The 12,418-nt window shown below is 40.2% G+C and overlaps 1 protein-coding gene and 1 non-coding gene across 2 annotated transcripts in view; one reads left to right on the top strand and one right to left on the bottom strand.

The window, feature by feature from the left end:
• LOC117777227 (oxysterol-binding protein-related protein 10-like) overlaps positions 1-12,418 on the bottom strand; it is a 33,850-nt gene that overhangs the window by 13,586 nt on the left and 7,846 nt on the right. Inside the window, exons 4-6 of the mRNA XM_034611859.1 lie at positions 11,645-11,737; positions 9,538-9,895; positions 8,009-8,130 (exon numbers count right to left, since the gene is read on the bottom strand). Coding sequence (XP_034467750.1) covers positions 8,009-8,130; positions 9,538-9,895; positions 11,645-11,737 — 573 coding nt within the window. The remainder of the gene's footprint in view (positions 1-8,008; positions 8,131-9,537; positions 9,896-11,644; positions 11,738-12,418) is intronic.
• trnad-guc lies at positions 10,981-11,052 on the top strand. Its single transcript has one exon. It is a non-coding gene; the product is annotated as a tRNA-Asp (tRNA).

Raw genomic sequence — 12,418 nt, 5'->3', positions numbered from 1 at the left:
ATCACTTTTCAATGCCAGCTAAGACATACAGTTGTGTGATTTAAGAAACCAACAAACAAACATTATGGGATGGTTTTGGTTTACTTCATCACACAGTAAAAGAGTTTTTTTTATCATTTATTTAAAAGAAGCCTGCTCTGAAGTGTGAATGGAGTGTGTTGTACCCAGAGTCACATTCATTCTTCCTTTGCCTTTAAATTCTACATAGAGGGATGGTTACAGTTCAGACACATTACTTTTAATTAGAGTTCGGTATTTCATTTACAAATGAGACATATCAGTGCTGCTTCCCTGTTAATTCATTTATTCCTCGGAACACTAAAACACTCAAAGGCACAAATATTCATATGTACTCTTCAGATCAAAAGAGTCCTAAATACACATGGCACCAATATTATTGAATACACCAGGAACAGGGCACTGATCCAGCTCTATGTACAGGTGTAAACGCACCCATGATGCTCTGAGGGCATATTTGAGATTCGATCACTCAGAGCACATTCTGAGCTGATCTGGGCCACATTCTATTAACAGTGTGAACCCAAATGTGTCCGAGACCACGACTCAGCTGACGTCCTCCGACCTGCTACAGTTTCATAATGAACCAAACATTTTCACAGATTTATTATTTAACACTGATGCAGGTATATTTCTTTTCTTTTTTTTTCTTTCACTGTACAACTTTCTTGCTGTTCTGTGATGGTGCTTAATAGCGATTCGCACTTAGATGAAGATACTGTGTAGGATGGAACACGCCACTGGCCAGAACAATTCCCTGACTGTGAGAGAGTGAAATTAGTGTTAGTGTCATGTTTATCCTGTTGGGTAACATTTAACTGTCAAGTAAAATTATATTTGTATAATTTATCTCAAAATAAAAATGTTAATTCAGTAAACAATCCCCCCCTTTCTCTGATCTGCTGTGATTGTATTCAGGAATGTTGTGTAAAGCACATAAAATTGGAGACATGCTATTGGATAACATGATTGAACTGATTTGATGTTTGCAGTTCGTATACAAGGCATTGCTGAGGGCTGAGCATATTAAAGCAGAAGCAGGTCACAGAGTTTGAGTGCTTGTGGGTACATGTGAACACCCCTCCTCCTAATCCTACTCATATCCCATGACTGGTCTTCGTTCCAGAGAAGGCTTGTCTGCAAACCAAACACATGACTATTTCCAAGCTCTGCTTTAACTTTTATGGCACAGTGGGGAGATGAGATTTTCAAGACATTTAAAGTTAGATGGACGATGTCACAGAGTATTCGAACACAGATCATAAACGATAAAAAATGATTTCACTTTTCTGCTCAATGTAGAGTTAGGTGAGTGGGTTGATGGAGGAATCAGAAGAAAGATGAGACTTCAGTCAGCTCTATTCTAATCTGTTGATAATCCTTCCCTCCCATCAGATGGATTCAGGTTGAAGTATTAATTCCCTGTTTACTGTCATGGCAACCGGCAGCTTATAAGATAAACTGAATTCTTCCACGGATCACCACCTGATGGACAAATCTGGATTTTGGTGTTTTTTATAATTCTAGTGCGAAGCCTGTTCTGAACTTGCCTGTTTGCTTGGCCTGTGGTAATCCTCTGGAACTACTTCAGAATTATTCCTATAGTTCTACATTATACTGTCAATTTCTTATTGTTTCGTGTGCTGGACGTTGTGTGCCGACCTTTGTATAAACAGTCAATGATGCAGAGTAAAGGTAGAAACTTTGTGTTCATCCTACCTGGTTTATCTGCAATGAAGATTTTATAATCAATGTTTTTCATGAAATGAAACTGAATTTGCTTTATTACTATTACTCTATTATTATTAGTAACTGATGTTATTTTTTTGTATACATTGCGTAGCGGCTATTTCAGAGGTCTGACCCAATCATCAGACCCAAGTTCACAAAGTTTCAAATTAAAAGCTCTGTAATTCAAAACAAAACAAACATTGTGATTTGACTGTGAAGACAGATTGCCGAACAGGAAGTGATGCTGTGAATGTTGTTGCCATGGTAGAGATTAGGACCTGTGCTGTGTACAATCTGTGTCAGTGCGATATTGTGAAACAAAAATAATTATACTATTAAAATGATCTGGTGTTGATTCTGACCCGCGGTTTGACCCTATGGGTTTAACCCAGTGACCGGCCACTGCTGTAGTGTATCTGAGGAAATAGAAGAAGATTCAACTGGATCTGTAGACTGACCGTCAAGGTACACTGCGCCCCCTCCAAACACACACACACACTGACCGTTACAGAGTGCTGGTCGCTTGAATGCTTATTAATAATGAAAATATTGCCATTCCAAAACGCACCAAACTCGGCACTGCACTCGTCATGAAAACACATGCCAAGTGTGATGTCGATTAGAACGGTTTTGGTGTTCTTGCCTATAGAGCAAACAGCAATGGTGGGTTCTGTGTGGCAGCTCGCTGTCACTCCTCCAAGCCCCAGATGTGTTTACACCATAAACAAAAGCTTCTATGAAGATGTGTTTTCACAGAATGCTAGAGAACGAGCCCCATAACTGTCACAGTCCACTGCCTTCTGAAACACACAGCTGCTGCACCAGAGCCAGTGTCATTACAATGATCCGTTTTGTCAGCTTTGATTTCCCCAATGAGAGATCCACAGTATCAGCCTCATCTTCTCATTTCCTCTGACATTATTCTTTTTGCAGTCGGCTGTGCAGGAAGTGCCTCTCCGGCCCAACACAGTGAGACTGAATCGGCATTGTGCATCACAGTCCCAAGGCTCCCAAACATACAATTGTGATTTCTGAACACACATCAGCGTTATACAGGTGATTTGACTTGATTAAAAAGTGCTCATTTCAGCTGGACTGGATTCACTATACTGATAAATGGCTGAGATGTGAATGCATGTCCGTGTTATGGTGGGTAGTCTGGCAATAAAGGTAGTGAACTGTAAAAAATGAATGAAGGATCAGGTTTCTTCACATTGAGTCCAGCTTTCTCTAAAAAAAAATCCTAAAAAGGGGAGGAGACCAACCCTTTAAAGAATCCTGAAGGTGGTGGTAATAATACATGTCCTGCACCTCCACCTAAACAGCCAATGCCAAACTTGGAGATATGGCAGTTGTTGAACAAATCCGAGCTCAGAGTTGAGGTTCAGTATTCTTCCAATTTATGGTGGCAGCAGGTAAAGACAGATTTGGAATAAGCATTGGTATAACCCATGGGGAAAAAGGGTTTAAACCCTTATTTGCCACCAGAGTGGCTTCTATTAAATTTAAGTGTTGATTCTAAACATTTGCTGCTGCTCTCTCCCCATTTATTTAAGTAGGATCCTGGTCGTGTTAGTCTGCAATATTTGGCCGAGGGGGTTGCCAAGATGGCTGCACTTGCCTATAAACACTTTGGCTGGGGATCATAAGAACATCATTTGTCTGGGGTTTGAGTGAATGAGTGGGACTGCACAGGAGCTCCGGTCAAGAACTTAACGATTCAGTGAACTAATCTTTTGAATTAATCTTTTTAATGACCTGATTCTAGTGATTGTGGCAGTCAAATGATTATGACCCGGCTTAAATAAATACAGTAAATGAAGTTGACACAAACGCACAACATTCCCTTCTGAAATGAGTGAAGTTTGAGTCGCATTCAAAAATAATGCTATTTTATATTACCTGTGCCTGAACATTTTGTGTATATCCTGTCCTGAATTTGATACCTGTTATATTGTTATTGTTATATTATATATCAGGATATTTTAATCTTTCCAGGGATACTATAAAAGAGCAACTAACGGATGTGTGTGGTGGCTGGTTGTGTGGCACCCCCTACTGCTGGATCACAAATACTACAGCAGAGAATAAATTAATGTAAAAGAAAGGTAAGACAGGAGAAAAAAGACATTACGAACTACTGCAATGATGGTTTACAAACACATGTAACGGATAACGGTGTGGTACACCCAGCCTTTAGCCTGGACACACACACACACACACATACACACACACACACGCACACACACACACACACACTCTCTCAAGTTAAAGAAAACTGTGCGTGGAGAAGTTCCCATAAGCTACTGCAGTCAATTAATGAGATATAGAGAAATGTGCTTGTTGAGAATAAGACCAACGTTGTACTCGCTAGGCAATGCTGGTGACTCTCTACCAGAATAGCTAGGAGGTAGTAGTAGCAGCAAAAGGTCGTTAGATGATGGTTGAAATGGGATGAAAGTCAGACTTTAGTGCGATTTGGCTCAGCACAATCTCTAACTTCTGCTCTTCAGTCAAAAGACGATTTACCCGTGTGCTACTACATTTGCACACATATGAACAATTTTGTGTTCCTGGTGACAAAAATGTGTAAAATAGAGTAAGTAAAAAATAACTGCGTCACTTAGTTTTTCTCTTAAATCTGCTTCTTAATTTGTGTTGCTGCCTGTGGAGCAGTTGAATGGTATTGTAGAGAGTCGGTGGCTCATGGAGCAGAATGTGTGAGTCTGTTTTCAAGTTAGTCACATTCTCTGAAAGAGGCCAAATTTGTCTCAGTCCTGGCAATGGAGGGTGTGAGCAGATTAAAGTTTGAGCCCATAGTCAGAACATTTCAAAATCCTCTCCAACTCAGTATGTGAAACAAAAGATGAAAAAAGATTTTGTATTTCACAACATCCAGTCATCTCTCAATCAACCTGCACAGTTTGACGTTTGAATAGATTTTGCACCACACATGGTGCAGGACTTGTTATGTGCCAAAAAGTGATAACAAACATTTTTGGGCTGATTGCTGATTGCTTGCATAACAATCCCACCAATGAGCTGCCCTGCTGTTAGTAAAATGATCAAATGCTCTTTTTAAAACTCCATGTCATTTTCAAAAAGCTTTAAGGTGAAGTGGTATTTATTTTCTGCTTTACTGACAAAGCCAACATTAATTGGCTAAGAAAAATTAAAAAAAATAAAGATGTCACTTAAAAGCAGCCAGGACATCAAGCACAGGTCTAAAAATAATACAACCCCCTGCCAACACAGCCTACACAATACATTACGTATCACGGAGTAAAAATGGGCCAAGATTTGCACACACACACAAGACGTGTGCGGATATAATCAACTGTAATCTAGAACAGAGATTTAGAAAAAAAGAAGTTTAGAGCATAATGAAGAATATGTACTAGTAGTACTACTACAACAACAAACACAACTACAAATAATAATAATAATAATAATAATAATAATAATAATATTAATAATGAAAATTACACTACCGTTCAAAAGTTTGGGGTCACCCAGACAATTTCGTGTTTTCCATGAAAACTCACACTTTTATTTATCAAATGAGTTGCAAAATGAATAGAAAATATAGTCAAGACATTGACAAGGTTAGAAATAATGATTTTTATTGGAAATATTAATTTTGTTCTTCAAACTTTGCTTTCGTCAAAGAATGCTCCATTTGCAGCAATTACAGCATTGCAGACCTTTGGCATTCTAGCTGTTAATTTGTTGAGGTAATCTGTAGAAATTTCACCCCACGCTTCCTGAAGCACCTCCCACAAGTTGGATTGGCTTGATGGGCACTTCTTGCGTACCATACGGTCAAGCTGCTCCCACAACAGCTCAATGGGGTTGAGATCTGGTGACTGCGCTGGCCACTCCATTACAGACAGCCTACCAGCTGCCTGCTTCTGCCCTAAATAGTTCTTGCATAATTTGGAGGTGTGCTTTGGGTCATTGTCCTGTTGTAGGAGGAAATTGGCTCCAATCAAGCGCTGTCCACAGGGTATGGCATGGCGTTGCAGAATGGAGTGATAGCCTTCCTTATTTAAAATCCCTTTTACCTTGTACAAATCTCCCACTTTACCAGCACCAAAGCAGCCCCAGACCATCACATTACCTCCACCATGCTTGACAGATGGCGTCAGGCACTCTTCCAGCATCTTTTCACCTGTTCTGCGTCTCACAAATGTTCTTCTGTGTGATCCAAACACCTCAAACTTTGATTCATCTGTCCATAACACTTTTTTCCAATCTTCCTCTGTCTAATGTCTGTGTTCTTTTTGCCCATATCAATCTTTTCTTTTTATTGGCCAGTCTCAGATATGGCTTTTTCTTTGCCACTCTGCCTAGAAGGCCAGCATCCCGGAGTCACCTCTTCACTGTAGACGTTGACACTGGTGTTTTGCGGGTACCATTTAAAGAAGCTGCCAGTTGGGGACCTGTGAGGCGTCTATTTCTCAAACTAGAGACTCTAATTTACTTGTCTTCTTGCTGAGTTGTGCACCGGGCCCTCCCACTTCTCTTTCTACTCTGGTAGAGCCCGTTTGTGCTGTTCTCTGAAGGGAGTAGTACACACCGTTGAAGGAAATTTTCAGTTTCTTCGCAATTTCTCGCATGGAATAGCCTTCATTTCTAAGAACAAGAATAGACTGGCGAGTTTCACATGAAAGTTCTCTTTTTCTGGCCATTTTGAGAGTATAATCGAACCCACAAATGTGATGCTCCAGATACTCAACTAGCTCAAAGGAAGGCCAGTTTTATAGCTTCTCTCACCAGCAAAACAGTTTTCAGCTGTGCTAACATAATTGCACAAGGGTTTTCAAGGGTTTTCTAATCATCCATTAGTCTTCTAAGGCGATTAGCAAACACAATGTACCATTAGACCACTGGAGTGATAGTTGCTGGAAATGGGCCTCTATACACCTATGTAGATATTTCATTAAAAACCAGACGTTTCCACCTAGAATAGTCATTTACCACATTAACAATGTATAGAGTGTATTTCTGATTAATTTAATGTTATCTTCATTGAAAAAAAACAGTGCTTTTCTTTGAAAAATAAGGAAATTTCTAAGTGACCCCAAACTTTTGAACGGTAGTGTATATGTGCAAATTACAAAACCACTACAGGGGTCGCATGTACTATAATTGTATTGATATCTGATATCTGAATATCTAAATATATTTTTAAGCACAAGCACAAAAATTCACACTTCAAAAAATTTAAGGGGAAAAATACAATTTGTTTTTTATAATTGAGTATTCAGATCATATCCTACACTCCAAGAACCAAGCATGACACAAGTCTTTGCTAGTTTCAGACTGAGACAGTTGCCATTTTTCTGTCCAGCCCCCAACATAATGCACTTTTTTTTAGCACCTGTGTGTTGGTCTTAAACTGAGGTGTGGTCAGCATTGATGCTGCATTGCTATATTAATGCCGTGGAATGGGATTTCTGATGATGTTGCACCCAAGACAGACCAATGATTGATCAAGCTGCTAAGTGCAACCCCTTTGAGCCATGCAAAAGTACATTTGAACACAGAAAATGTGCTTAGATTGTGACAATATACCCCTACAGCTCTCTGACAGTATAGTCCTCATGGAACACAGAATCAAAGAAAGAAACTGCAATTGAAAGTACTGCTAACAAGAAGCTGGCTCTGATTTCAAGGTTTAAACAAACAACAGAAATGCTAAATCCATCGAGCATAATTATTTAATTTTATAAGCAGCTTTTTTACAGGGAAGTGGTGAAGGTGCAGTCAATGAGAATAATTCTCCCTAATTTACCTGTTTGATACCGTATAAAGAAGTAGTAAGACATTAATGAAAGCTTAGAGATCACATTAGTGATATCATTTCATATAATGGAATGAGATTGGACTGAATATTTGAAATATACGCAATCCAACACTTGAACGGTGTAAAAGGATTCAAAATCATCAAACATCAACTAAAGAAAGAACGTCACAAAAATGTATCTGTTCTCAGATTTGAAATTCTGACCCAAACATATTTGTGCTGTTTGAGAGGTTCTGGTTATTGAGTGCAATAAATGAGACTTTAAACTATGAGCAGGTTGATACACACCATCCAAAGGTCAGTGTGGCAAAGTCAGTGCATCATTGATCCAAACGAAAAGTAATGTAACTACTGCACTGATTGAGGAAAACGTGTAAGTTGCCATTATGTGATGTAAAATTAGTATAGTGAACAAGGCATCGTATACTACAGTAATGTGGTTTGTATTACCTCTGAAGTGAGGACCGGCTTTGTGTGGGTTTGGGTCGAAGGCCAGAAGGAGGAGGGAGGTGTCTGAAGGCCATTTTTCACCTGCTTCTCAGAAGATGTTCTGGACCATCCAGTGGAACTGTCTGATGGACGGGAACATAAGAAGGACGACAATCAACCCAAAGTCTCTCTTTTCCAAACAACTCCTCCTGGCAACATAGCAGTAGCAAATTAGCAAAGCGAAGACTTTTTTGATTCCTGCATTAGAAGGTATTACACTTGAAACCTCACCACTCACACAACTGTTGTCATACCTGTTGGGGATGATGCTATTTTTGGAGCATTCAAATTAGTGCGTAAATGTGAATTTGAATTTAGTGGAAAGGCCACAGGCTTCGTTACCTCAGGTGGATTGAATGTGCAAATATGACATTTTGTCCCAAGGTGTGGATAGATTTATCTTCTGGAGAGTAACAGTACCCACAGTCAATTTCACAGCTTGCTATGTCTGATTGCATTTAGATATTAATGTGCATGGTATGTTTGTTTCTCGTACTTGAGTGAGAGGGCATATCAATAAAGAACAGTGGCAAATTTGATGAAATTACTTTACTTTTAGAAATATTTCTCATGAACCGATGGATTATACAAGAAGACATTTGAAGTTGGTGGAGGTTCTACAAGAAAGATAAGGATCACACAAACCATTAGGGATCATCCTCTGAGGATCATGAACAGCAAATCCCTTCTTGTTTTGGAACAATAGCCCTGGTTATTGCTTCCATCATCAGGACACATGGCTGGATTTACCAGTAAAGCAAAAATCAGTGAGGCTAAAATAATAAATTCAGATTAGCAGATTATGATATTATAATATATATTAGCTACTTATGATTAAGAATCAGTCGGCTGTCTTATCTATCTTGCCTTTAGCCCACTGACCCAAAACATATTATCAGTATCATTCATTGTGTACACACTGACCAATGTGCAATGTGCAGTTCCATCAACACAAAGCCAGAGTGACGAGCAAAACAAAGGGTGAAGAATAAAAGTTAGAAAGTAGAAAGAAAGAAATACTTTAGGCCCTTTCACTCATTTCACTCTGGAACCTTCCGAAGCAAAAATACTTTTGTAACACAATGTAGACAAAACATTTTTATGGAATATTGCTTCCACTTCAGGATTGTTCTATCTGATGTCTATGTTAGGACTTCTCCTGATGGCACAGGATTCTTGAAGGTCACTTACATTTGATCATAGTGAGGGATCACTATGAGGGATGACAGGAGTCTGTTTAAGTGATGTTGCTTTATGGCTTCAACTTGTATTTTGTTTGTAGAGGAACGTCTCATCTGTGGCTTTTTGATTGGCACCAAAGCAGCTAGAGTCAGTTTGGAGTTTTAATTTATTTCTGCTTCATGTTGTCACACTCTGCAGATGCCATTGATGCCAAGCCAAGATCTAAACACATTCGGAGCCAGACTTCATCCAGAGGTGATCTGGACCATTTGTTTGCTTTGATGTATCCTTTCATCCACTCAACTCACCTGCATGACTCTGGATGTGGTTGAGGCCACTTCCTGATCCTCCACTGTAGCTGCTGTGAGTAGGACTCCGGTTTTCACTCAAGCTGTGGGTTGGGCTTTGGCTTCTGAAACCAAGGCCACCAGGCTCCAGCTGGTTCACACCGGAGCCGCAGCGCTGACTCCATGGCTTAACTCTTTCTGTTGGAACTGCCTGATTCAAACCACCTGAACTGTGGTTGAGGCTCAGACAAGGGACGTGGTTCTGGTTCTGGTTTTGGTTCTGGTTGAGGGCCTGGACAACATTGTGCTGCAGCATACTGAGGCACTCCCCCAGGCAGCTCAACGTGGCTGCAGAGGTGGCCTTTAAAAGCAGGAGATCCTTCACCAATGGGAAAAGGAAAGGAAGAAAAGTATGACGTGAGAAAGATGAGGAGAAGCAGCTGGCGAGGCGCAACCTAAATTGCAAGGGGAAAAACAGGAATATTAAGTGCTAAATGTATTGGTAAGAGAATGATTATAAATTGTGCTTATAAATGCCTAACTTCAGCATTATGTAATCTATGGTAACATCTGATTATCAATACATTGCTTTCCTCTAGGTGTATTGATAAATTGTTAAGTAAGTCATAGACATGCCAACTACTGGATTTCTGTAGTGCGGCTTATTTTATTCACCCAAGCAATCTGTCATTGCATCAGCTGCTGTTTTATTGGTAAACTCCCTTTTTCTTCAAAGTAAACCACACACTTTGGGAGATGCAATGGGGGAAATAGTGATGTGGATTCTCATAAAAAGCAAATAGGTGATGAATCAAGGTAACCTGAGGAGTAAAGCCTGGATCATGAGAAGAAATGACCAAACAATGCTACAAATAAAGTCAAATAAAGTGGATATGTTCCCAAGATAAGACAAACCAAACTACCACACAAAGCTAAGAACCACCGTGTAGAAAATGTGAATGATAATATATACAGTAGCTGATGTGTAGACAAGATACAAAGCCTCACCTGTGCTCCCTCACTGCATTTGAGGAAGCAAAAGGAATTTTTAGTCAACACTTTCGAAATATTCACAGGATAATCTGCCGGTTGGAAGCCTTAAAACTAGTGTTTGGGTCAATTTGCAGTATCCGTGTTTATGTAGTGCAGAATTCAATGAAAACTGCAAACTGTGTACCTTGTCATCTTATTTGTGAAATAAGAAACGTACAGACTCAACCAAATGGACAAGGATATACAGCGTCACACATGTAAACAAACTGTCAAGTCGTCCTGCAGGTCATTTCCTCACATCTCCACAATGGGAGTGGAGTTAGTAAGATCCAATCAGCCACAATGGCCGCATTCATGATAAATGTTCAAACATGTGGGAGTAAATTGGAATAATCTTCAACCGCAACTTTAATAAAAGTAGTAAATGAGTTAATAGATCGTTTGAAGAGATTTGCAGCACAATGTAACACATCCTCGTTAGTATAGTGGACAGTATCTCCGCCTGTCACGCGGAAGACCGGGGTTCGATTCCCCGACGGGGAGTGTTTTGGAGCGGGGGGTGGACTTGTGGTTCGAAAAAGGGACATCCGACTGGAAGTTTGCTAGTTCGAGGCCACGGACTGGACCAGACCTGTTTCTGTTCGAGTCCAAGAGGACTATTTCACTGTCGAAGTGCCCCTGAGCAAGGCACCTTACTCCCATAACCACTGCTCCACTGTGTGTGCTGTGTTCACACGGATGGGATAAAAGCAGAAGGTCAATATCACCATTTGTGTGTGCATGATTGCGGGACAATAAAGGAATCTTAATGGTGTGTTCCTTTTGGGTTTTACTAAAAGGTGCCAGTTTGTGTGAGCTTTTTCCAACCTCTCTGACTACTGACTGTCCTGTCGTTGCACAAATGCTGCTGTTCAATGTTGTGTGCGATGTTGTGAATATTCAAATAAAAACATTATAATGTGGCACTGTTTGTCAAAGCAGTCATTGACAAAATGAGCAAAAATCAATGTGTGACGTGATGATTCCATGATGCGAACAGGTGAGATGTATTTGGTAAGAGCAGACATGAGAGGACAAATTGTGTTGAACAAAATGACACCTCTCTATCCTGTAAAGACAATTCATGGTGTGGTACCTCATCCAGAGAAGAGAGGGGTCCACCTCGGGGGGGTAGGGACTCAATAGAGGTGACCAGGTTCTTCTGCTGTCCTTCAGTCTGGCTCATCACCTTCACACAGACAGTAGTAAACTGTACCACATCATCACAATGACCAAACCACAGCTGTCTAATCTTTGAGAACATTTGAGACCGTGAGGTTTATGACAGTGAAGTCACCTCCACTGCCAGTGACTGACAGGAGGATGCACTTAGAACAAACGCCGATTTTCTCATTTTCTCTCCTGCTGAAGTTTGACTCGGCACAAGACGCAGACTGGATGCTATGATTGACACGGCTTGATGCTGGTGAGACCTCTAGCATGCAGAATCAGCGACACCCTCTGTAGCTGTTGCTTTTCACTTGAGAGACAGAGATGATTAGCAGTGGGAGCTGGAATTTGAAAAGGAGTGAAAAGGAAGCTGAAGGGTGATGTGAGTGTGAAAAGAGGAATGTGAGAGAGAGGTTGTGAAAAGGAGTGTGTGAGGCAAGAATAAACGTGTTATATTTTCTCATCTGTTCTTATATTATTCTCAGGAGATGTGCACTTTAAGTTGCATCTTCTGGATATTTGAAATATTTACAGTGGACTGATCATAATAGTGATTAAACGTTACAGCTATTACATTTAGGTCTTAAAAATGGTGTAATGTTCCTTTAGTCCTTGAAATTGTCCTTGAGTGTTGCTTTAATGGAGCAAAGCCAGCTGCATGTTGGGCTGAGCCGGGGAATCAGTAGAAACTAGACTGGCT

The sequence above is a fragment of the Hippoglossus hippoglossus genome, chromosome 16, assembly GCF_009819705.1.
Source record: "Hippoglossus hippoglossus isolate fHipHip1 chromosome 16, fHipHip1.pri, whole genome shotgun sequence".
Taxonomy (NCBI): Eukaryota; Metazoa; Chordata; class Actinopteri; order Pleuronectiformes; family Pleuronectidae; genus Hippoglossus; species Hippoglossus hippoglossus.
Note: the sequence above shows the minus strand (reverse complement) of the source record. Positions and strands in the feature narration are given on the sequence as shown.